Raw genomic sequence first — 27274 nt, 5'->3', positions numbered from 1 at the left:
AAGGAGAGGGATTCAGCTTTCCCTGGCAACCAAAGTACACTGTCTCTCAGCCCTACCTTACCTTCTTCAAGTGGACTCTGTGCTGAAGGTATTTCTCACCAAGCGAGGGCTAGGGCAGATCTGTGGCATCCTGGAAGATGATGGTCTTCGGGAGCCAGCCCTTAAAGTGTTTGAAGCATTAGTTCTTTTAGATGAGAATCGACTTAAGTGCAACGAATGTGAAACGACAGACAGCGATGATCTTAAAGGTGGCATGGTCATAAAAGCGTTTATTGATGGTCTAGCTGTGAAAACAAAGGGAGATATTAGTGAGAAGTCACTTTGGCCGGGATGCTGCCCCGTCAGGCATAGGTTGTCAGGGGTAACCGAGGGTTCAAGTGTATGCCTTAGAAACCTGGCCCTGATGGTGGATATGTGGGAAACCTGTAGCAAGCTTTGCATTAACAGTGATAAGTTTGTGTCACATTTCAAGGATTCAGACTCTCTGAGCATTGCAGAGGATACACTGATGGTGATACTAAAGCAGATGTATTCACCAAACTGTGAACTGCCGTCAGATACATCAGAAGATTCTGGCCAGGAGTCCATTGGAGTGGGTAGAGTTATGCCTCCTGTGGGGTGCTTCATGTGGTTATCCCTACTAAAAGCTCTTCTCATTGTGTGTAGTGCCTGTTACAAGAACACAGGACATCAGGTAAGAATCCTACATGATACAGTAGCCAATTGCTTCAAGAATATTTTTTTACTCTGTATTAGTAAATTCCTGCAAACATTGCTGCAAATGCCCTATAAAGGGCTAGCTTTGTTCACAAGGTCAAAGAAAAGTAACAACTATGAATTGTAAGCTCACATTTCAATGATTTAGAACAACAGCTGACAAAAAAACATACCAGTGTTCATAATATTTGGTAAAGACATCTCTTGTTTGGTAAACGGGTTACATATTTGCAATACTGTACTTAATTTGATGCACTAAAATTTTAGCACAAAACCAAATTAAAACAGATTAGCAGAATGATGAATTAGTGCACAACAATGATTACCATAGAAACCAATGTAGGTAAACTACAATTAGTGCAATCATAATTTAGCCCAATGCTTCGAGCACGAAAAACGGTAAAATAAGATTACCTCTAAAATATGTGTTTACAGTATACAAGATAATATTAGTGTATTTATTCACAAATAAGCCCCTGTTCACAAAGCCTTACACAATCATCACGTTTAAGATAATATGCTAAAGGTAATTCACAAATATGCCCGCCCAAAATATTCATACTAAACTTTTGTACTAAGGGAGGGGGCTTATTTGAGAATATATGGTAAACACATATGCTGAGTGTGGTACAATCACAAAGTCCTGTATACAAAGTTTAGCCATTTGTTTGATATTGATAACTTATTTTAACATTGATAAACATGAGCTTTATATAGCCTTCTCTTTTGGGTTCGAGATAAACAGTTTTTTATAGGTTGTAATAACTGTACATTGATCTTGATATTATATGATGATAACACTTTATGTAGGTATATATAATTCCCATATATTTATCTGCATATAAGCCACTGCCCACAAAAAAGCCCCCCTCTTCATTTTTACAGAAACATCAATTTCAAAATAGTTCACTAAAAGTGATTCACAAATAAATATTCCACAAATCTTTAATCGCAAATTTTCACACTAAAGGAAGGGAATATTTGAGGATAACTTTGGTACTAAACTTTTACACAAGGGGAGGGGACTTATTTGATTTGAGGATAACTCAAGTCACATCCATTTGAAATCTACGGTATGTAGATATAAATTGCAGTCCCATTTCTGCAAGTTATATCTAAAAATGTATTGTATATGGGAAGAAAATGCTATTTTGTGGGTATACTACTTCAGCTATGGGACGCTTTACCTTATAGTACACGACACAATATATACTTGAACATATGTATACCCCGATCATCTATTTCATAAATCGATCACGATAACTTAACAATGAGTAAAGTACAGTCAATATTAAAAGTTATTTGTCTATGTCAGAAATAGTGACCGAGTTATATTAGTGGTCATTGTCAAGTTCATTGGGTCAATGTCAGGTACTGATATAGTGATCAAGGTCAGATAGTGAGATTTGGGTAGTGGTCATCATCCGAGATTTAGGTAATGGTCATGGTCCGAGATTTGGGTAGTGGTCATGATCATCGTCCGAGTAACTGGTCAGTGAAAACAGGCCCTGTACTCTGCTCCTATATATAAATATCAATCTACTAATCGTATCTGTTCATACCATATCTAAAACATATGTTGTATGTTGTTATTTCTCTTCATAATTTATACAATACTATAGACCCATGGCCACCTACTAAATAATACATTTATAACGGAATCAACAGTGAAACTAAGACATAAAGTATTTCTGTTTAAAATCCTAATTATGGTATGAAAATTTAAGCTAACGATGTTACCCAAACTATATATAGATGTGTTTACCAAATTGTTAAATACTATCCAGTCAAAGCCATTCTCCATTCTCCATTGACTCTAGATCTGACTGCTATGAAGGTATTAAACTGATTATCAAAAGAATCCATCATCAGTCTTTCCTTGACTTTGATTAAATATTAACCAATAAGATGATCTAGTAAACGTTATTGTTTGTTTTAAACTCCATTGTGGCTGCGATTACAGTCGGAGGTAGAAGATGAGACAGACTGTGAAGAGGTAATTAATGGTAGACTCGTTCTCTCTGTAGACTTGTAACTTTTTTAAACCTTTTTTCACTCAGCAGTGGTAGTAACAGCTATTAGTATATTGGTGATTGGCACATACTTCTTTAGACTTTTACATTACAGCCATCAATGGTAGGTAAGAACCATTGATACAGCTCTCAGTGGTAGGTAAGAACCATTGATACAGCTCTCAGTGGTAGGTAAGAACCATTGACAACTGTAGAACTTTTTTCTCATTTTGGTAACATAACAGGCTGTCCATGCAGCAGCTCTAAAATTCCTTAAAAAAGAATCCTATTTTATTTTAGTTTTGCTGGGAAATCCTAAAAAAGGCCTAATTTGTTCATGTTAATTCCTATTTTTATATACCTTGTGTCTACTCAAGCAACTTTGAAAATGCATTCAGACTTAATGTGTCTTAATGCAGTTTTCAGTTCTTATTCAGATTATACACTGAAAGGCAGTTGACCAGTGGATCCAATGTGTCAAGCTTGTTTATTGGTTCTGACTATGTAACAATGATGTGACTAGTAAGATTATAGCCAATAATAGCTGTGACAATGGAACTCTGAAGACACCCTTCTTTAAATTTGCTTAAAGTATTATTTGTGAGTTTATTTATTGTCAAATTTCTAAAGTTAGTCCATTTAAATGTCTAAATCTGCCATAATTTAGTCATAAAATAAGGAACTTTAGCCCCAAATCAGCCCTAAAAATTCTATCAGTAAAAAATGACACACCCCCTTTTTTTGTCAAAAAGTGCTAGACAGCCTGTATAACAGCCATTAGTTGTAGTTAACCTTATCTCTATCATATTACAGCCATCAATTGTAGTTAAGCTTATATTTCTATCATTATAGCCATCAGTTGTAGTTCATCTTTCCTCTATCTTTACATGTACAGCCATCATTTATAGTTAAGAACCATCAATAACTGTATAACTTTTATCTTGACACAGTAGTTCTGTCATATGCATTACAGTTGCCAGTGGTTATAAAGATCTAGAATTGTTTGTTACTTTAAATGGGTAGTGATGATATTTTCAGATTCATTTTCTCTAGACATTTTTATATCAACAGCCAATTGATGTTAAGAATCTTTTGTAGCTGTAGTAAAGTGGATGATGGAACTATAGCATACTTCATCTCTAGAGTTCTACATTACAGCTCAGTGGTAGTAAAGTGGTGATTGGACCAGCATACTTCATCTCTAGTTTTACAAGACTTTTTTTTTCTCTACAATTTTACAGCTTGTGGTAGTTAAGAACCATCTATATAACTGTAGTATATTGTGGTGATGTTAATGACACTTTTTTTTCTACAATTTTACATTACAGCTCAGTGGTAGTTAAGAACCATCAAAATAACTGTAGTATATTGTGGTGATATTAATGATAAATTGTCATCCTATAGAATTTTACAATACAGCTGTCATTGGAAGTAAAGAAAAGTCAATAGCTGTAGATTAGTGGTGAAGGTGTTAAGTAATTATTTCGTTCCACCTAAAATATGTTACATACTGCATGCATGAGCCATTATTGTTAGTACTAGATGTAGTTACATATGTACATGTACCAGCAAAAGTATTACATTAACTTTGACTAGTTTGATATGTATATAATTACCATAGGAGAAAATCTCCAGTTGGAGAAATTCTCCTAGAACCATCATCCTATCCTGCTAAATTCGCATGTGTGTTGTAATTCATCTACTAGTCTCCATATATTTATACATGTATATAGTTTTGTATAAAGATACTCCCTGTTGTTTTCATTATTGCCAGATTACCATTGTTATACATTGGATTTTGAATAATGTTTACATACATATGTCAGTGGCAAGTTTTTGATTTCAATAAAACAACATTCTAAAATGTTAAATTCACTTTTGGCTGGTACATGTAAGACTAGAAAAAACCAAACTTCCGTTTAACCCAGGTTTCCTTTTCCCTTAGTAAAACATTATTATCTATTTAAGGTAATTATCCAAATGGAAATATTTTGTCTACCAAAGCTTTGCCTTATTGTGTCACTCTGTTTTAAAGATAAACAGATAATTTATTTATTTGGCCTTATTTGCTGATATTACAGAGACATGTTGAGGAGAGGATCTGGCAGAAAGTTAATGCTGCGTTTCTCGGATGTGCTGGGCTCCCCGTCTGTAAACTCAAAATGCTCTTTGACATTATCCTGTCCTCTGCCATGCCAAAAAAGTCCAGCGTCTTGGACATATCACAGTCCATGAACTTATCTCACATAGTAAGTGACTGTCTGATTAATTGATCAGATTCTTTAGTTTTCTGAAATACTGCTCAATTTATAGAATAAAACTCACCTGAAAAAAAGGATGATGATCAAAAGTTATTAACTTCATCTGGAAATTTTTATTTTTTATACTTTTGAGACATGAGACATTGATATAAAAAAACTAGTTCTAATTGTTAAAAGTGGTTCGTTAAGTAAGTCTCCAAAACTATCTCTAAAGTTGCTAATGAAGCTAAGATATTTTCAGCACACGGAAATGGAAGTTTTCAAACATGTTTCAAGAAGGAAAAGCTTTCTGCATATATATGTAGCAAAAAGAGACCTATTTTCTTCCGCAAATAAGGAATCCATTTCATTATTATCATAATGAGAGTAAGGGTGAGCACAGATTTATGTTCTATAACCAAACACACTCTACATCTTGTATGTTGTTGTGAAGGAGTTAATGTTGTGTCCCTTTACTCAACATTACATCTGGACCACCAGTTGTACTGGTGTTGTTCGTTTATTAAAAAAAGACGGACCTGGCGATTTTACATTGTTTTCAGATGAGCCTTGACAAAGACTTCTAAAACCTGTATTAACATCTACAGGTCCGTCAAGAAATATGTTTGAAATATTACATTTAAAAACTGACGGACAGGTTTGTTTGCATAAACGAACAGGCCCCTGCTTTGATAATGTGAAGGAGTTGTGTCCCTTTAATCAACACTACATCTGCTTTAACAATTGATAATGTGATGAAACTATATGTCAATTTACTTATATTAACATTACATCTGCTTTGGTAATGTGAAGGAGTTATGTCCCTTTAGTTAAAATGTGTCACATTTGTTTTGATGGCAGTATGTTAAGGAAGACCACATAGAAGATGATGATGTTAGACAGATGTTACAAAACCACAGTGATGATGACCTTGAACACCACGGGTCAACAGAGCGAGGGTATGACGCTGACACTGAGGTGATGTCTGTGGACGATCTACAGAAGACTGGTGTTGTCGACCAACAAGTACGACGAGAGTACTACCCGGCCATTTTCCGACTTGTAGTCAACCTTTTAGTGGCCTCACAGAGACAGGGAGATGGACGCGAGATTCTGGCTGATGTCCTTGTAAAACTTCTACAGACACTTGGTGCTAACCATGTGGCCGTGTTGGCAGTTTGTGAGGAGGTGATTATATATACAGTCAAACCTGTCTATTATATATACAGTCAAACCTGTCTATTATATATACAGTCAAACCTGTCTATTATATATACAGTCAAAACAACAGTATAAAGAACACCAAAGGGACATACCAAAAGTGTCCTTGATAGACAGGTGTTCTTTATACAGAGGCTTATTAAATTGGAAGGAGTGGTTCTGATGAGTTTGTCCTTTATACACAAGTGTCCTTTATATAGAGGTGTCCTTTATAACATGTTAACTGTAACAATAGCAAGTTGTGAATAATGCATTCATATTGTTCTTGTTTTACAAAAGCTGACATGTCTTCTTTAAAAAGAAAGATTTTCTCTTTTGAGCTTTTAATATTTATGAAAGTAATTGTTCTGATAAATTTTTTCTGTAAAAATTGGGAATTCTTTCTACGAACTTTGACAATTTGCAACAGCTTTTGTAACAGGAGTTGTGTTTCATGCAAGTCTAGGCAGTCCTTGATAAATTGAAAGCTTACTTTATATTAGCAATTTTTGTCATCATTATATGAAGAGAATTTTCACTCTCTTCAAAAATTCTAGTTCCAATACACAGAAAAACTTTTTTATGTATATACTTGTCAGTAACTTATATGTCCACTATAAAGTTTCTTACTTCTATGTACAAATAAAGCAATTTCGATAAAACTTCTTGAAATGCAATAAATGTAAGGGACTGGGCTGGTACTTGTAACATATATTTCTAATGTCTACCAGGGTCTGCTGCATGACATTTTGGAAGGATTCTGGGAAGAATTGATATCAAAGACAACTTCAGAATCAGGTAAGTTAAGATGTGTTATAAAGTTTCTAAATCATAATTTATTTATGTAAAACCTGTCTATAAAGGCCATCTAAGGGTGCATTTATATAGGTGATATGCTACATTGAAAACTCAAACAGTTTGCCTTTATGACTACAGAATATAGGTGACTTTTAGGGCAAATTTGACTGCTTTTGCGCTGTGACACTAGCATGGAATATACAATGATTGCCTGCAAAACTGTCATTTATATTAAATATAAATGTCAAAAGGTAGTTTAATGCTGAAATGGTTGTATTAGTAAGTTGTGTAAGTATGTAGTGTTAACAATACATAATCATTGTATTAGTATGACCTACAATGTATTAGTGTCTTGTATCTACTGACCTTGAACTTAGGGTCTACCAGGTTGGTATATTACCATACTGACCTCACCAAATGTCCATAATTGATAATTGATGGCCTCCTGGGATAAATTGGTTCAGTGTGACATTGTAGTAGTTGTGCTACTGTCTATCCTTGTTGTAGTACTATTAGTGTATAATTTTGACACTGTATACCCACTCTGGTTGTAGTACTATTAGTGTATAATTTTGACACTGTATACCCACTCTGGTTGTAGTACTATTAGTGTGTAATTTTGACACTGTATACCCACTCTGGTTGTAGTACTATTAGTGTATAATTTTGACACTGTATACCCACTCTGGTTGTAGTACTATTAGTGTGTAATTTTGACACTGTATACCCACTCTGGTTGTAGTACTATTAGTGTATAATTTTGACACTGTATACCCACTCTGGTTGTAGTACTATTAGTGTATAATTTTGACACTGTATACCTACTCTGGTTGTAGTACTATTAGTGTATAATTTTGACACTGTATACCCACTCTGGTTGTAGTACTATTAGTGTATAATTTTGACACTGTATACCCACTCTGGTTGTAGTACTATTAGTGTATAATTTTGACACTGTATACCCACTCTGGTTGTAGTACTATTAGTGTATAATTTTGACACTGTATACCTACTCTGGTTGTAGTACTATTAGTGTATAATTTTGACACTGTATACCCACTCTGGTTGTAGTACTATTAGTGTGTAATTTTGACACTGTATACCCACTCTGGTTGTAGTACTATTAGTGTATAATTTTGACACTGTATACCCACTCTGGTTGTAGTACTATTAGTGTGTAATTTTGACACTGTATACCCACTCTGGTTGTAGTACTATTAGTGTATAATTTTGACACTGTATACCTACTCTGGTTGTAGTACTATTAGTGTGTAATTTTGACACTGTATACCCGCTCTGGTTGTAGTACTATTAGTGTGTAATTTTGACACTGTATACCCACTCTGGTTGTAGTACTATTAGTGTATAATATTGACACTGTATACCCACTCTGGTTGTAGTACTATTAGTGTGTAATTTTGATACTGTATACCCACTCTGGTTGTAGTACTATTAGTGTGTAATTTTGACACTGTGTACCCACTCTGGTTGTGGTACTATTAGTGTATAATTTTGACACTGTATACCGACTCTGGTTGTAGTACTATTAGTGTGTAATTTTGACACTGTGTACCCACTCTGGTTGTAGTACTATCAGTGTATAATTTTGACACTGTATACCCACTCTGGTTGTAGTACTATAAGTGTGTAATTTTGACACTGTATACCCTCTCTGGTTGTAATACAATTAGTGTATAATTTTGACACTGTGTACCCACTCTGGTTGTAGTACTATTAGTGTGTAATTTTGACACTGTATACCAACCCTGGTTTTAGTACTATAAGTGTGTAATTTTGACACTATATACCCTCTCTGGTTGTAGTACAATTTTGACCCTGTATACCCACTCTGGTTGTAGTACAAAAGGCCCTGATGTCCCTGATACAGCTGCTGGCACAGCACCGACTGACAGCCCAGGAACTCCAGAGGATCATCTGTCTGCTGCAGCATCCTGGGATACCACAGGTCTGTAAAATACTGGGAATGTCAGTTTTATCAACCTATATACTTTCTACCTACAATAAAACTGTTTTATCAACCCCATCACGTAGTAATTTATGTCTTGCTTTTGCATTTGACAGAATCTTGTAGTGTCCACCTTGCTGTCTATAGTGGAGAACTCGCGGACCATGCCTTACCATTCTGTGACCTTCCCCTGCAGGAGAAAGAAGGTCAAGGAGGGGAAGAAAAAGACGAAATCACAGACTCCACAGAGATCAGCTGTGCCTAAGTTTGCATTTTCAACTGAGGTGGAAGATGCTGATATTGCCTTCAAGGACATTGGTGATATTGTTGACATTAGTTTAAAACAAGAGCCGTGGCAGTTAGCGACCATCACCCAGGAGGTACATGGCGGCCTGGTCTGGCCTCCTGGGATAGAGGGGTTCAGTGTGGCAATGTGGCTGCAAATATCTGACAGTGCCATCCAGACCCAGGGTCATACATGGCCTGCCAAGGGTCAAGACTATTCCAGCTCACTCGAAGGTACGGTTTTAAAGCAACAACTGCTGTTATTATTCTGTTTAAAGTTTGAAGCTGATAAAGTCTGTTTTTTAATATCTAGTACAAACTGCCTCTGACACATTTAGGAAACGCCATCATACTGACTACCATATTTATCTGCAAATTACCCCTTTCCACAAATAACCCCCCTGCCTGCCAAATAAGCCCCTGCCCTCAAATGATTATAAGCCCCCTTCATAATTCTTACAGAACCACCAATGTTAAAAGTGGTTAAAAAATAAGCCCTCCCAAAACTTTAATCCTAAGCTTTTTAATATTACTGTAATTCATTTATTTACAAGTAGCAGAAAATTTTCTCATTTTACATATTAGCTTCCTCCAATTCCTCCAAGTAATATATTTCCATGATGCAAAGAATTGGCGGGAAGGTATACACTTGCCTTCCAACATTGTTTTAAATTACAATACAAAAATACTTGTAATGTTTCTTGTTAACATAGTTCATATGTCAGCTCAATGGTAGAGAACTGTAGGTAAAACAATAGTATTGTATCATAATTATAGGTGGACAATTGTCTGACACAATTACACATAGAAGTCAGTCTGAACCGCTGGCCTCAAAAAACCTCCTACATGTTGTATCCATTGGCAATGAGGACAAGTTGTTGGAGATATGGGTGAATATATCCAGTAGGAGTCTCCTGTTCAGGTAGGCATTATAGAGCTGGTTATAGATAATATACAATTATAGAGCTGGTTATAGATAATATACAATTATAGACTTTGGATAAGGTTGATACATGGTTTTATTAACCCGAAAAAAATATCGGCCTGTCAATATGACTTTTTATCGGAAATCACATGACGCTATTTTAGCTAATCAGAGAGTGTGAAAAATATGATTTTATAATAATAGCAATTACCACCTGTAGCTTGGTTGTACTGTAGGAAAGTTTCCATATAGAGAAATGAAGTACAGAAATTTTGTGTGTATTATTTGACAAATCAGTTTTTCATAGCAATTTTGTGTTGATAGAACCCAATGTTACTACAATTGTATTTAAAAAGAAGACACTTTTCATTCATGTTGTTTAAATTGTTTGGCTACCACTCAGTAATTGGTTGTAAATATAAGATCTAGATAAGCTGTTTATTTGTTAAAATAGAATCACATCAGCAACAATCCAGATCACTGGACCGACACAGAAGGAGGCTGTGTGTAAGGATTGCCTCCATCTTGAACAGTGGCACCATCTAGTGGTCAATTACAGTGAAGAACATGACAAAGAACTGAGCAACGATGACACCATCCCAACACGTGAAATGTTGAAAGGCAAGGTATGGCCAGAACAGAAAGGTCAGCGCATGACCTTTGATGGTAGAATATAATAATGGTTTGAAGAAAGTCTGTCTGAAAAATCGGCTTTATTAGCTAGTTAAGCAGATGTTATGTATGTTTGTAACACAGCTACACATTTCTTATAAACAAAATTGTCCCACTGTCCCTAATTTTCCACAAATAAAATCTGGCCTTTAACAGATAATATCAGTAAGTTGTATTTTATCTAAATTAAACTATAGCTATTTAACATGTCTTGTTAATTGTGGAAGGATACGTTTAAGATTAATTCTATATTTTATGATTCTTTGTACTAACGTGTACAGGTGACCTTGACCTTGGACGGCTGTAGGACACACACACTGTGGCTCCAACACCAGATGGCACCATCACCTAGGAAACATGCCCACAGTGATACCCACTTTTTGACAGTTTGTCTTGGACATTTGTTAGATGAGATGTCAGAGACAGCCCCACTGGCCTCTTGGTCCCTGGCATCCTTTATGCTCTTTCGAGGTAACAGTCAGAATTTTGGTTGATACAGTTTAATTATGATTGACATTGCTGTGACCTTGACACTAGTTTATTGAATTAAAATAAGGATAGAATCTATAATTTCTGTAACCTTGCCCTCAGCAAGATGTATGGTCTTTATAGATTGTTTAAATAAAATATCTAAAAATATAAAGAATCTTAAAAATGTTGTTCATAGTTATCAGTGAAAATTAAGAGATAAACCTTTCTTTGAATTAACCCCAGGTTGTTGTGTTGGAGAGGAGGAATGTCTGCACTTGTACACGCTCGGGCCAAGCTGCCACACCCTGAGTAAGTGTGATAGTACTGGGGTCGGACGGTCCTACCCTCCTCGGCTCTCCAAGGCTACTGTTGCCAGTGGAGGGTGTCTCCATGGATACCCTGGTAGGACTCAAAGATGATGACCTTGACAGTCTCAGAGTAAGTTTCTTTGAATTTGTATATTTACTTTGATTAAAAATTACTCCAAATATTAAAATCAAATTAAGGAAGAAATTTCTCTGAATCTCAAAATTATGTGAAGCAATAAAATGAATTATATTATAAAGCTGCTTGATACAGAGTCTGCAGCTACAAACATGTGAATTGACAACTTCCAATCCATTTTATCCTTGTCTGGTTGTAATATTGTACATGTATATACAAAAAATGTATTAGATTTTTTTTTTTTTTTTTTGACAATTTAATTATTGTCCAAATTTTTTTCTTTTGTAGTCAAACTTAGTGCTTTCATACAATGCATGGAACTCTGACAAGATGGGTTACTACTCAACATTTGGTCCCACAACTGAAGACTCCGCCGCCATTATAACCAACCTGGGATTGACTGGTGTCACCACAAGCCTGCTGTCCCAGCAACCAAACAACATCTCAACTGAAGCCCAAGGGGAGATAACTCCTCACACGAATTACATACTGGAGAAGGCCCTCGAGGAAGTTGGAGGAGCATCTGCTATTTTGTTCCTGGTTGCTAAGGTATACGAGGATAAAGATGAGAAGTACTCTAACAAGGAGTTGTATCAGTCCAAGGCCCTACAGCTGTTATTCGCCTTTGTCAACCATTCATCATACATAGGGCGAGACTACATGGCCTGCTCTGGTCACCAGCTCCTTACGAAGGTCCTGACCAGCTCTCACAGTCATGTGGGCTACCACACCCTGAAGGTAACCTCACACCTTATCATTTATCTGTTTGGTCACATTTTGCATGATGTAGAATATCATGTGTGCTGAATCAAAGTAATGCTTACTGAAGGTACAAGGCTAGAATTTTGATTCCAATTGCCATATTAATCTGCAAATATGTCCATAGTTACATTTTCCCAGAACAATCAATTGTCAAATAGAAAGCTAACAGTGGTTCATAAATAAGCCGTCCTCAAACTTTTAAAAATACTCAACTTTCACAATAGGAGAGGTGGCTTATTTGATGATAAATATTGTATTGAAATAATCTCTGTGCTTACTGCATAGTTTGGTAATGGAAAATTTTACCTGATTCAAGAAAATTCAGGATGACTGTTCGTTCAAAATTCATGACTCAGCAAAATTTCTCCTTTTTTCTTACAATCACTTTGTTGATGTTATTGGATAGTAATGAAATACTGAATTAATATTTCTACCTTGTTAATTCATATATCTACTGTGTTATTACAAAGTTACATTTTTAAAACAGGTGTTGATGGATGCCAGCGTCAGTGAGTCCCTGTTCCGTACAGACATGGGTGAAGTTCCCTTAGTGTTACGCCGTAAATCGGAGGCAGTGGTGACCAACATGTCTGTGATAGAGGAACTGCTCCTTAACTGGCGGATCTGGGAAAGGTCTGACCCCGGGGTATTTCTCCTCATGTTCCGTGCTCTTGCCTCGCTGATCAGGGAAGATCACCCTTTACAGGACTTTAATGTTAAACAGTTTCAGTCAATCAACATTCTCAACAAGATTTTCCTCATGTACAGGGTAGGTGTTTAAACACTCGCCAGAACTTGCCACCATACTGAAACAATAGGTTACGGGATGTAGTCTCTAATCTTTATTTATCATTATTGTTGGAGTTATCTGATCAGTTATGTCTTGAAAATGTCATCTAATCAATTATGTCTTGAAAATAAAATCATGAAATAGCTTTTAGAATTAAGTTTATAATATTTTGACCTCAGCAAAATTAGCTTTTGTATTTTGTTCATTTTGCTGTGTTTATCACCCCGTAAACAGGCAGGGTCATTTGTATGCAGTTGACCTTTATATAGAGGTTCATACAGAATAAAATTATGTGACATGGAGAAAGGGAAATTGGTGGTCTTTATAATCTAAACAGGCTATTGTTATGTAGAAGTGACTTTAAAGGGATGTTTGACCGTAGCTTAGTTAGTTCTAAGGCTTTTGTGGATAAAATATGGTCTGGACTTACAGGAGAGGATCCAGGATGCGTGTCCTTCATTTTCAACAGACATCGGTCAGTCTGTGGTCAGTATATGCCAAAGCATGATGGGATCGCCTCCCGATGTCCATCTGATCGTGTCCATGTGTGATTTCCTGTTAAATGTCCACCCAGCTGCCAGCACGTACATCAATCATGCCAAGGAAGACTTCTACTTCACACTGTGGTGGGGTAGGTCATTCAACAAATAACATGGAGCTGTAAAATTTTAAAATATCTTAAAACTCAGATTCATTTTTGTCAAACTATTTTACAATTTAGGTATAATTATGTATGTGTAATTAAAGAGATCTTATTGAACTCTAAATGCAGGGATCAAATATACATATTCCACCCACGTTTTGTTTCAGATTTGCCGGAGACAAATGCGATGAAAAAGAAAGATTATTTGACCCAGATCAGGCGTCCAAGTCAGCCGGATACTCAATCTAGTGTTTCCGAATCAAAGTCTGGCTCAAACGCAGGTATATTGTAGAATAACACTTAACAAACACTTCTAGTACACTAAAATTGATGAATTTAAAAAATTCATGACAAAAAACCATGACAATCATTAATTGGTAGCTATCAGAGTAGAAACAAATACATTACAAGGTTAGGTTTATCGGGATTAAATTTTATGTATGTTGTAATGGAGACAAATTCTACCATTACATTGCTGTGTGAAGTGTGATAGATTACAGACTTACTGTATGTTATTGTAGGCCCTGATTTATCTGACGAGACCAGTAATTCTGCGACCAGCCCCGAGGACTCCCAGACACAAGAGAACAAGTACCCAGAAATCCTCGAAACAAACCCAGTCCCACCGGACAATGACATCAAAACAGCAGGTATGGATAGAGCTACGAAATCCCACCACTGGTATCACTGAATATCAAAATATTAGCCGCATGAGTGAAATATATTTTGTATTACTGAAGATACTTTGTACTTTTAGATATTCTGTTTATTACATTTTTATAACAAAAATTCTGGGTTAGCTTTTAAATTTCCCTGTTGCCATTGAAATTTGTATGCAGTGTTATGATTGGTTAAATCAGAAATGGTGAAAAAATATCACTTTCATAGAATGAATGAATAATTTTTGATATTTCACTGGTAAAAAAACCAAACTTACGGAGCATGCAAATAATAACTAAAAATGAAAGAAAAACAAACTTTTCTGTCACTTTATTTTAGTTTTATGTAACCTTATAGTATTATAGTGTTCAACAGAGATCCTTACAATGAGATGAACATAGTAGTTGGAAAATAAAGGCTTCTCAACATCCAAGTACAGTTTTCTTCTTTTTTGTGGTCGAGATGTCGTCAATAAAATACAAAAGTACTTCAGGGCATATATGAAATGTTTTACAGAAGATATTTGTGTTACAGCTTGGACATGGGAGGTGGTACCAGGAGCGAGTGACCCCAGCAGTGCCCAAGTGGACACTTCGGAAACTGTATCAGACCTTGAGAACCACGAGACAATTAACCGTCGGCCAGTCGTCAATATAACTACCGGGGACAGTAGTTCACTCAGCTCCTCCCCTACAGAAGCATCTGATATTGCACTTGACAAAGTCACTAACAATTTTCCTGAGATTTTACAGGAGAGTTCGTTACAGATCTCCACGTTCCCCGACAGTCTGAGAATGAGGAGGAAGGGTTGTATGCTCCAAGGTCGGATGTTCAGTTTGATGTTCCGGAGACTGACACAGATGAGTCTGAGAGAGAAAGAGGTCTTACTGCCTTGTGTGTAGGTAAGGCTGAATTTATGTATCTGTGTGTATGATTATCTGTTTCTAGATCTATTATCAGATTTTTTTTCACAAGCTTTTATGTTACTACTTAACACGAAGTAAAAATAAAGAGGGATGGGAGTGGGGGTGGGGGGGTGGGGGAGGGGCAGAATGTAGTAATGACTTTGTCCATCTTTTCAAATTTTGTCTTTAGGATATTTCATGGACTCCTGAACAGATTTAGTTCATGTTCACATCATATCACCGCATTGTCAAGTTCTGCACCTGATTATTTAAATTAGAGTTTGGTGGTCATCAGTCAATGTTAAAGGTCAAAGGTCACACTTTTTTAAAAGGAGTTTGTGGTTTATCAAGTGAGTCACTGCACACTTTGCTGTATGTTTTACAGGGCTACTCCAGACCTTGTCAAGTGTCCTGGTGACCATGCCTGATAGTACTACACAGAAGGTTTTCAACAAAGTCCTCAAACCTGATATCCTCATTGTCCTGGCACACAACAGTTCTCCTCAAATAAGGACAGCTGTACTTAAGGTACATTTCTCAGCAATACAGCTGTACACTCAATATACATGTAAATGTTTAACTCAAATTTCAAATCTGAAATTATAAAAAATTCTTCACAATGTTTTAACATGCTATCATGTTAAATTAAGTGAACTGTCTATATACCTGTCACTATGACCTCTCACCTTTACGATCTTACACAACAGTTACTGATGGTTTACCTGAAGAGAGCTACGCTGACCAACTCTGACCTGGTGGACACTTTTCTCCAAAAGATGGGGTTCCTTCTGATCAGTGCCCAGATGTATCAGTACCCCACCCACCAAGAACAGATAGAGGAAGTCATCTCGCTTATCATAGGACGACCTTTCACCTTCAGCAACAGGTAAGCTCCTCCACGGACAAATGTAACATAATTGTAGTCATGCTTTTAAACTCAATTTATGTACGGGTACTGAAAAGATTTCTTTAAAAAATTGCGTTTGATTTTTGTGTCTGTTGGTTTGACAGGCTTGACCTTGAGGACTGTTTGGAAGATCTGTCGGCTCTACAGCAGGCTGCCATTGGTCTCTATATATCTCTACTGGACATGACCGTGTATGACTCAGACCTTTGTAGTAGCAGTCTTCTTCTCACTCTACAGGTGAGTCACACATCACTGAACAGAGACAAGTCTTTGTTTACACTATACAGGTAGGTCACACATCACTGAACAGAGGCAAGTCTTTGTTGACACTATACAGGTAGGTCACACATCACTGAACAGAGGCAAGTCTTTGTTTACACTATACAGGTAGGTCACACATCACTGAACAGAGGCAAGTCTTTGTTCACATTACACAGGTAGATCACACATCATCTTACTCCCCTTCACTGATGAATTTCAAGTCGTATTACACAGGTGTGTTGATGGCCCCCTTCACTGATGAATTTCAAGTCGTATTACACAGGTGTGTTGATGGCCCCCTTCACTGATGAATTTCAAGTCGTATTACAAAGGTGTGTTGATGGCCCCCTTCACTGATGAATTTAAGGTCATATTACACAGATGAATTGATGGCTACATTACACAGATGTGTCATAGCAAAGTTAGTACACATGTGAGTTGTCAGCCAACTTACACAGATTACCTCTTGGACATGAGCTACTGGACACATCACATTTTATAGAAAGGTGATAGTTTAACTACAATATTTCAATTTACTGCCAGTGTTTAGTTTGAAGTTACACTACAGTTATTTTGTTATTTTCAGCTATTCACCAAAGACTCCGTATTTGGATCCATGATGTTAGAGGTTGGTCTAGTAGAAACCCTCACCAACATACTGGCTCGAATAAACAGATCCTACAGGTAGGCCTGTTCACTAAACTGGCTCTCTGTATCTTAATCTGTGTTGAATTCACTGCCTTTAAATAGTGCTGCATACGCTTCGTGTTATAAAATATGTCTTGACTGTATATTTAACACAATGTTAACACGTAGTAAGATAATCAGCCTCCTGTGTATGGTCCATGTGAATTGTATCTGTAGGGATGGTGACCAGGAGAGACTGGGAGAACACCAGAGGTGTATGGACACTATAAAAGTCCTGCTATCCACCATAGTGGTCCGAGAGTTCAGGTAAGTGTGTATGTGGCAAAACACCCAATCCCCTTCATTTTGAGATGGAGATTTCCAACATCTTTTGGCCATTGCCATTTTATTGGAGGTGGGAAGCATATACCTAGTGTTACTGTGTCTCATCTGGTTCCCAAATCATTATTATCACTCTTTGACTAGCACCTTCATTTTGAGAAGGAAATTCCCAACACCTTTTGGCCATTGCCATTTTATTAGAGGTGGGGAGTATATACGTAGTGTTACCATGTCTGGTTCCCAAATCATTATCATCACTCTTTGACTAGTACCTTCATTTCCTTTATAAACTTTATCAAAATACATACAAAATTCGAGTACCTATCAGAATACTTAGTATCTTGAATGTGTTTATTTTTCAAGGTTCTAAGGTCAAGGTCATTATTTATTACTAGTGATAACTAGGTAACTCAATTTTCCCCCCTACACAACTACCATCACGTCTACTACGACAACAAACCTCTTATCTTAGGGTTGGTGTACCAAAGTCATTTCTGACTACCGGGTATGCTGTTTTTTGTAAGTATCAATAATGTGAACTTTGACCTTTGATCTTTGACCAGTGCCAGTGGATCATTACATCTACAGAGGGTAGAGGAGGTCATGGAGCTGCTGAGATACCTGGAGGAGAAAGAATTACATAGAACAGGTAAACGGCTTATAGATAAGGCACAACTGTTACAAAACTATAAATTATCACATGCACATCATCTTCAGATACGAAGATATAGTCTGTTTTCAGGTCATTATTTGTAGAGTGCTCTAGGGTTAATTTTCTTTGTGGTAAAACTTAAAAAACAAACCTAGAATTCAATAATCATTTTTAGCTCACCTGCCCGAAGGGCAAGTGAGCTTATGCCGTGGCGCGGCGTCCGTCGTCCGTCCGTCGTCCGTCTGGCCGTCCGTCCGTCCGGCCGTCCGTCCGGCGTCAACTTTTCCATTCAAGCAACTTCTCCTCAATAACCAAAAGGCCCAGAGACCTAATATTGGGCCTGTAGCATGCTGGGGTGAAGGGCTACCAAGTTTGTTCAAATGAATAACGTTGACCTTCATTCAAGGTCACAGGGGTCAAAAAGGCTAAAATCTTTAAACGACTTCTTCTCAATAACCAAGAGTCCCAGGGAGTTGATATTAGGTCTGTAGCATGCTGGGGTGAAGGGCTACCAAGTTTGTTCAAATGAATGACCTTGACTTTCATTCAAGGTCACAGGGGTCAAATATGCTAAAAAAAAATTAAACGACTTCTTCTAAATAGCCAAAAGACCCAGGGACTTGATATTGGGTCTGTAGCATGCTGGGGTGAAGGGCTACCAAGTTTGTTCAAATGAATGACCTTGACCTTCATTCAAGGTCACAGGAGTCAAAAAGGCTAAAATCTTTAAACGACTTCTTCTCAATAACCAACAGATCCAGAGACCTAATATTTGGCCTGCAGCATGCTAGGGTGAAGGGCTCCCAAGTTTGTTCAAATGAATGAACTTGACCTTCATTCAAGGTCACAGGAGTCAAAAAGTCTAAAATCTTTAAACAACTTCTTCTCAATAACCAAGAGGCCCAGGTAGTTGATATTGGGTCTGTAGCATGCTGGGGTAAAGGGCTACCAAGTTTGTTCAAATGAATGATCTTGACCTTCATTCAGGGTCACAGGAGTCAAAAAGGCTAAAATCTTTAAACGACTTCTTCTCAATAACCAACAGATCCAGAGACCTAATATTTGGCCTGCAGCATGCTAGGGTGAAGGGCTCCCAAGTTTGTTCAAATGAATGAACTTGACCTTCATTCAAGGTCACAGGAGTCAAAAAGGCTAAAATCTTTAAACGACTTCTTCTCAATAACCAAGAGGCCCAGGGAGTTGATATTGGGTCTGTAGCATGCTGGGGTAAAGGGCTACCAAGTTTGTTGAAATGAATGACCTTGACCTTCATTCAAGGTCACAGGAGTCAAAAAGACTAAAATCTTTAAACAACTTCTTCTCAATAACCAAGAGGCCCAGAGACCTAATATTTGGCCTGTAGCATGCTGGTGTGAAGGGCTCCCAAGTTTGTTGAAATGAATGACCTTGATCTTCATTCAAGGTCACAGGAGTCAAAAAGGCTAAAATCTTTAAAGGACTTCTTCTCAATAACCAAGAGGCCCAGGGAGTTGATATTGGGTCTGTAACATGCTGGGGTAAAGGGCTCGCAAGTTTGTTGAAATGAATGACCTTGACCTTCATTCAAGGTCACAGGAGTCAAAAAGGCTAAAATCTTTAAACGACTTCTTCTCAATAACCAAGAGGCCCAGGGAGTTGATATTGGGTCTGTAGCATGCTGGGGTGAAGGGCTACCAAGTTTGTTCAAATGAATGACCTTGACCTTCATTCAAGGTCACAGGAGTCAAAAAGGCTAAAATCTTTAAACGACTTCTTCTCAATAACCAACAGATCCAGAGACCTAATATTTGGCCTGCAGCATGCTAGGGTGAAGGGCTCCCAAGTTTGTTCAAATGAATGAACTTGACCTTCATTCAAGGTCACAGGAGTCAAAAAGTCTAAAATCTTTAAACAACTTCTTCTCAATAACCAAGAGGCCCAGGTAGTTGATATTGGGTCTGTAGCATGCTGGGGTAAAGGGCTACCAAGTTTGTTCAAATGAATGACCTTGACCTTCATTCAGGGTCACAGGAGTCAAAAAGGCTAAAATCTTTAAACGACTTCTTCTCAATAACCAACAGATCCAGAGACCTAATATTTGGCCTGCAGCATGCTAGGGTGAAGGGCTCCCAAGTTTGTTCAAATGAATGAACTTGACCTTCATTCAAGGTCACAGGAGTCAAAAAGGCTAAAATCTTTAAACGACTTCTTCTCAATAACCAAGAGGCCCAGGGAGTTGATATTGGGTCTGTAGCATGCTGGGGTAAAGGGCTACCAAGTTTGTTGAAATGAATGACCTTGACCTTCATTCAAGGTCACAGGAGTCAAAAAGACTAAAATCTTTAAACAACTTCTTCTCAATAACCAAGAGGCCCAGAGACCTAATATTTGGCCTGTAGCATGCTGGTGTGAAGGGCTCCCAAGTTTGTTGAAATGAATGACCTTGATCTTCATTCAAGGTCACAGGAGTCAAAAAGGCTAAAATCTTTAAAGGACTTCTTCTCAATAACCAAGAGGCCCAGGGAGTTGATATTGGGTCTGTAACATGCTGGGGTAAAGGGCTCGCAAGTTTGTTGAAATGAATGACCTTGACCTTCATTCAAGGTCACAGGAGTCAAAAAGGCTAAAATCTTTAAACGACTTCTTCTCAATAACCAAGAGGCCCAGGGAGTTGATATTGGGTCTGTAGCATGCTGGGGTGAAGGGCTACCAAGTTTGGTGAAATGAATGACCTTGACCTTCATTCAAGGTCACAGGAGTCAAAAAGGCTAAAATCTTTAAACAACTTCTTCTCAATAACCAAGAGTCCCAGAGACCTAATATTTGGCCTGTAGCATGCTGGGGTAAAGGGCTACCAAGTTTGTTGAAATGAATGACCTTGATCTTTATTCAAGGTCACAGGAGTCAAAAAGGCTAAAATCTTTAAACGACTTCTTCTCAATAACCAACAGTCCCAGGGAGTTGATATTGGGTCTGTAGCATGCTGGGGTGAAGGGCTACCTAGTTTGTTCAAATGAATGACCTTGACCTTCATTCAATGTCACAGGGACCAAACAGGCTAAAATCTTTAAACGACTTCTTCTCAATAACCAAGAGGCCCAGGGAGTTGATATTAGGTTTGTAGCATGCTGCAGTAAAGGGCTACCTAATTTGTTCAAATGAATGACCTTGACCTTCATTCAAGGTCACAGGAGTCAAAAAGGCTAAAATCTTTAAACGACTTCTTCTCAATAACCAACAGTCCCAGAGACCTAATATTTGGCCTGTAGCATGCTGGGGTAAAGGGCTACCAAGTTTGTTCAAATGAATGACCTTGACCTTCATTCAAGGTCACTGGAGTCAAAAAGGCTAACATTTTAAAACGACTTCTTCTCAATAACCAAGAGTCCCAGGGAGTTGATATTGGGTCTGTAGCATGCTGCGGTAAAGGGTTACCAAGTTTGTTCAATTGAATGACCTTGACCTTCATTCAAGGTCACAGCAGTCAAAAAGGCTAAAAATTTTAACAACTTCTTCTCAATAACCAAGAGTCCCAGAGACCTAATATTTGGCCTGTAGCATGCTGGGGTGAAGGGCTCGCAAGTTTGTTCAAATGAATGACCTTGATCTTCATTCAAGGTCACAGGAGTCAAAAAGGCTAAAATCTTTAAACGACTTCTTCTCAATAACCAAGAGTCCCAGGGAGTTGATATTAGGTCTGTAGCATGCTTGGGTAAAGGGCTACCAAGTTTGTTGAAATGAATGACCTTGACCTTCATTCAAGGTCACAGGAGTCAAAAAGGCTAAAATCTTGAAACGACTTCTTCTCAATAACCAAGAGTCCCATGGAGTTAATATTGGGTCTGTAGCATGCTGGGGTAAAGGGCTACCAAGTTTGTTCAAATGAATGACCCTGACTCGCATTCAAGGTCACGTCGATCAAGTATGCTTAAATCTTTAAATGACTTTTAGTGAAAAGCCAAAGTGCAGAGAGACATTATTATATTGGTCCTGTAGCATGCTTTCAAATAACTGCAGGATCCATATATGAAAAGATCACTGCATTGCAGGTGAGCGATTTGGGCCCATTGGGCCCTTGTTATGTTTACATATTTTTGTTTTGTTTTACAGGAAATAAGGCATGCAAACAAGCCCAAAGTGTGCGAGTCATCCAGTTACATGTGATGTCAAGTATCCTACACTACATGGAGTGTGCCAGTCAGGAAAACAGACCTCTGTGGATGTCACGCCAAACGTCATCACAGGCCTCCAGTATTTATGGTAAGTAATGGGTACCATGTGAGCTCGAGACCAGAATCATCTCGGTGGGCATCATTAGCAATCTTGATGGCAATTCCAACCCACCAAACAGGCCATGTACATTGTAAGTCGACTGGATGGTAAGTCCAATCCACCAATGTGAACTGTTAAATGCCATGCTGTAATCACATCCTTTTGATCACATGTGTTTTCCAAGATAATCTTATTAACCAATATGACATGTAGTAGTTTTACTTGGATTTCAATATGGTAAATAAGCCTGTTATCAGTATTTTACACAACGTATCACTTTTATACTGAATATTTACAAGGAAATTAAGAGGACATTATTGTATGTATATTAAAATTTTGTGAAATATTGAGTTGTGATTCACTGTAAGATGATACCTCAATTCCTGCAGTAACTCAATTCCTGCAGTTAAATCAAATTATATAAATTTTCCTCCACAACACGATGTTCTGTCATCTAGAACAGTTTCTTTACCGCCTGCTTTAACAAGAAATGATGCTTGTGGCCTGCTTTAATGTTGATGCTGGCTTGTTTGATTGTAGGAGCTAGTCGACCCAGGCACACTTTCTCTTCACCACAGTTTCCTTCCCAAGGACACACCCCTTTGGGGTACCCCTTCCAACCTTACCTCCCAGCATTTGGCACAAACAATCCTTCCAAACAGACCACCTCAAAGTTCCATCTTTCGTTAGATCTTCCGTATGAGGAAACGCCTTCCAGCGACACGGAAAGTCACTTGTCCTATGGAAGTATGAGAGTATTACCAGGAGTCAGTCGGACCATCTCCGTGGACCAAAACCAGTCAAAGCAGGGAAAACCTGGTATCATCACGTCAGTCCTGGAAACATTTGGACGTAAAAAACGACTTAGTGTTATTCCAATTACACACTCGGACCTCATTGACCGGTTCAAACACTTTATGGTCATGGCTGTCAATCTGTTTGTCTTCACAGGTAAATATATACATCTCTCAAATATTAGAAAAAATATGTTTGTAGCAGTGACTTTAAATTGAATTTTTTTTAACAGAAAGTGTACTGGCAGATATTCACCTTAAATCTGAAAATAGCAGAAATATATTGTTAGGCAAATATCAAATTATGATTGCAGTATGAATAGATTGCTGGGTTTAGATTTATTATTGAAGGCTGTATGTATTTCCCCCTTGAAAAAAATACCATCATATAGCTCCTTTGAGTTAATTTTGCCCTGAGAATTCTCTACTGCTTTGCTGTGATAGCTCAGTCCATTAGAGCACTGGTCACGTACCGTTTGAGCGCTGGTCACGTAAGTTCAGGTGAAGATTCGAGGTGCATGGTTTGTTGCTCCCTACTATGTTGCTTTGTATTTCTCTGGCAGCTGAGATGCGGGCCGGTCTCTGCTATCATAGTTGTGATCTTGGGCAAGACACTTTATCCTTATTGCTCTGGATGGCACGCAATGGCCCACCCATGCATGTGTTGTTCAGTGAGGTAGTTACTGACTACTACAAGGAGACCCCGCCTCAGAATGACCCAGGTTATTCATGGGGCGATAAACCCCGCAAATAAACAACAAAAACTCTTCTTTGAATGGTTGTATGTATGTTATAACAGACAAAGAGACTGTGAAGAGAGAGGGGTACACTCGTACCCTCAACCTGCTGTTTGAGAGGTCAGAAGTGGACAGCATGGAGACATTACATATACGCAAGCTATTTGAATTCCTCTACCGAGCATATGAAATGACACTTAGTCAGGTAAGACTTCTTCAATACTTATATAACTCATATTTCTTTAAATTATTTAGCAGTTCTTGTTTTTAGCCAACCATCATCAGATGGTGGGCTATTCAAATCGCCCTGCTTCCGTGGTCCGTGGTCCGTCCGTCCGTAAACAATTCTTGTTATCGCTAATCCTCAGAAAGTCCTGAAGGAATCTTTCTCAAATTTCATATGTGGGTTCCCCTTGGTGCTTAGTTATGCATATTGAATTTTGAGACCAATCGGAAAACAACAGGGCCGACAGGCAGCCATCTTGGATTTTGACAATTGAAGTTTGTTATCGCTATTTCTGAGAAAGTACTGAAGGGATCTTTCTAAAATTTCATATGTAGGCTTCCCTTGGTGCCTAGTTATGCATATTGCATTTTGAGACCAATAGGAAAACAACATGGCCGACAGGCAGCCATCTTGGATTTTGCTAATTGAAGTTTGTTATCGCTATTTCTGAGAAAGTACTGAAGGGATCTTTCTCAAATTTCACATGTAGGCTCCCCTTGGTCTGTAGTTCTGCATATTGCATCTTGGGACCAATAGGAAAACAACATGGCCGACAGGCAGCCATCTTGGATTTTGATAATTGAAGTTTGTTATCGCTATTTCTGAGAAAGTACTGAAGGGATCTTTCTCAAATTTCATGTGTAGGTTCCCTTGGTGCCTAGTTATGCATATTGCATTTTGAGACCAATCGGAAAACAACATGGCCGACAGGCAGCCATCTTGGATTTTGACAATTGAAACTTGTTATCACTATTTCTAAGAAAGTGCTGAAGGGATCTTTCTCAAATTTCATATGTAGGTTCCCCTTGGTGCCTAGTTATGCATATTGCATTTTTGAGACCAATCGGAAAACAACATGGCCGACAGGCAGCCATCTTGGATTTTGACAATTGAAGTTTGTTATCGCTATTTTTCAGGAAGTACTGAAGGGATCTTTCTCAAACATTTTTGTAAGTTCCCCTTGGTCTGTAGTTCTGCATATTGCATCTTGGGACCAATAGGAAATCAACATGGCCGACAGGCAGCCATCTTGGATTTTGACAATTGAAGTTTGTTATCGCTATTTATCAGAAATTGCTGAAGGAATCTTTCTGAAATTTCATTTGAAGGTTGCCCTCTGTGCCTAGTTATGCATATTGGATTTTGAGACCAGTCAGAAAACAACCTGCCCGACAGGCAGCCATCTTGTATTTTGACAATTGAAGTTTGTTATCGCTATTTTACAGAAGGTACTGAAGGGACCTTTCTCAAATTTCATATGTAGGTTCCCCTTGGTCCCTGGTGTTGCATTTTGGGACCAATCCGAAAACAACAGACAGCCATTATCGCTAAATCTTAAATTTTATATATAGGTTCCCCTTGTTTGAAAAGTACTAGAGGGCTGTTTCTGAATTTACACAGATTAGTAAGACTTAGAGGAAGGGAAAAGTAGAGAAAAAATCAATCTGACATGGAACCTCTGGGATCTCTTGTTTATCCCTCTGGGATCTCTTGTTTATTTTTTGTCTTTTGAGGAAAGATTGATTTATTCTATATTTTGAACAGAAGTTACTACTTTTCAATATTTTTTCCCCCCATAATGAGTGAATAAATTTTGAAAGCTTTTTTTGTTTTAGAACCGAATAAAATTTCAGCTTCTCATATTGAATATTATTTTTCACTATTCCTTGTATGTTACTATTGACTAGAAGAATTGCAGAGTCTTCTTTGCCTGTTATTTTTTTCCATATACATGTTTTACTTGGTTACCATGGTTACAGGACAGAATGATACCTAGGAAACCACGTAACAGTTTGATGTGGGCGGCCAGGGATGTGACCCGGGTACAGATAGGACGACTCATGACTTTTCTGCTGTCCCCGCGACAGGAAGTTGACAATAGGGCCTACGTCCTGTCCTTTTTTCATGGTGAGGTCAGGGGCAGTGAGATCCTCAAGGTCATCCTCAACACTGCCAATGATCAGGTATAGTCCAAACTTCTTATGTCATTTTGCCCCCATAGTATAATGTGCATGGATCTGGCACTTGTTACATTATCAATTCTTCCCCATGATAACGATAAGTCCTGATGAAAAATTTATCATTATTTTTTGGGCATATAATTTGCTTTACCCAGAAATATTAATTTTCAAATATCTGACACATGAAATTGCCTGTTGCAAAAGAAATGTTAAAGATTTTGAATTGAAATTGTATATTTCCCTATTCACAATGGAAAATACCTTCAGTAGTTGATATATACAGGTAGGGAACCATAAGGAAAGATCTGAAGATCTGAAACTGAAGTTGACTGAATACAGGAAATACTATGATTTATTTAATTCTAAAACTTAAATCATATTGCTTGTATGTGCAGGGAACAGAGATAGCTTACTACATGTTTGATTTACTGACCATCTGGGACGACTGTCTTAACACACAACAGAGGGAAGACGCTTTCAAAGTGCTCAACATCATGAAGAGCACAGGCATAGCTGTCGTGTCCCCGATGCCGAGAAAACAAAAGAACACAGAAGAGTACTTCAAAGAGGTAGTCATTGCTGATTGTACAAGAAAAATAATTCATTTTCAAAACTAAATATGGGTATATGAATTTTTTCAAGCTTGTGAATTTAGTGTATGCTAGCCGCAATTTTAGTTTACCTGCGAAATTTTTTTTTAAATTCTTGATTCATAAACAAATACATCAACTATCAGTATGTATTTTTAGAACTTAGGTGAATGTTAAGGCCCATGCACCTCTTGTTGTATGTACTGATATTAAAAAGTTGCAGTTTTAGTTTTATCTTGTATGTTACATCTGTAGATGAAGGTTGACATTGAAAATGCGAGTACAGACACGCCATCTTAGTATATAGGCGATAAATACCCTGTTGTACAGTATAAAATGATATGTTTTGGAGACATGCCCTACTACAACCCTTCCTGTAAGTCATTAGTAATTTTTTGAAATAGAGTTTGCTTTTAACAATTACCTTACCACTATT

At 37.8% G+C, this 27274-nt stretch overlaps 1 protein-coding gene across 1 annotated transcript in view; it reads left to right on the top strand.

The window, feature by feature from the left end:
• LOC117322634 (lysosomal-trafficking regulator-like) overlaps positions 1-27274 on the top strand; it is a 49185-nt gene that overhangs the window by 4852 nt on the left and 17059 nt on the right. Inside the window, 29 exon segments of the mRNA XM_033877573.1 lie at positions 3-694; positions 2681-2713; positions 4811-4978; positions 5831-6157; positions 6901-6967; positions 8827-8933; positions 9050-9452; positions 9996-10140; positions 10598-10769; positions 11097-11286; positions 11530-11699; positions 12019-12468; positions 12980-13261; positions 13715-13913; positions 14093-14206; positions 14447-14575; positions 15120-15329; positions 15332-15487; positions 15876-16018; positions 16198-16376; positions 16502-16634; positions 17245-17342; positions 17523-17612; positions 18191-18276; positions 22369-22518; positions 23071-23481; positions 24124-24266; positions 26048-26251; positions 26644-26817. Coding sequence (XP_033733464.1) covers positions 3-694; positions 2681-2713; positions 4811-4978; positions 5831-6157; positions 6901-6967; positions 8827-8933; positions 9050-9452; positions 9996-10140; positions 10598-10769; positions 11097-11286; positions 11530-11699; positions 12019-12468; positions 12980-13261; positions 13715-13913; positions 14093-14206; positions 14447-14575; positions 15120-15329; positions 15332-15487; positions 15876-16018; positions 16198-16376; positions 16502-16634; positions 17245-17342; positions 17523-17612; positions 18191-18276; positions 22369-22518; positions 23071-23481; positions 24124-24266; positions 26048-26251; positions 26644-26817 — 5825 coding nt within the window.

The sequence above is a fragment of the Pecten maximus genome, chromosome 3, assembly GCF_902652985.1.
Source record: "Pecten maximus chromosome 3, xPecMax1.1, whole genome shotgun sequence".
Taxonomy (NCBI): domain Eukaryota; kingdom Metazoa; phylum Mollusca; class Bivalvia; order Pectinida; family Pectinidae; genus Pecten; species Pecten maximus.
The sequence above is the reverse complement of the archived record's forward strand: the minus strand, read 5'-3'. Positions and strand labels throughout refer to the sequence as shown.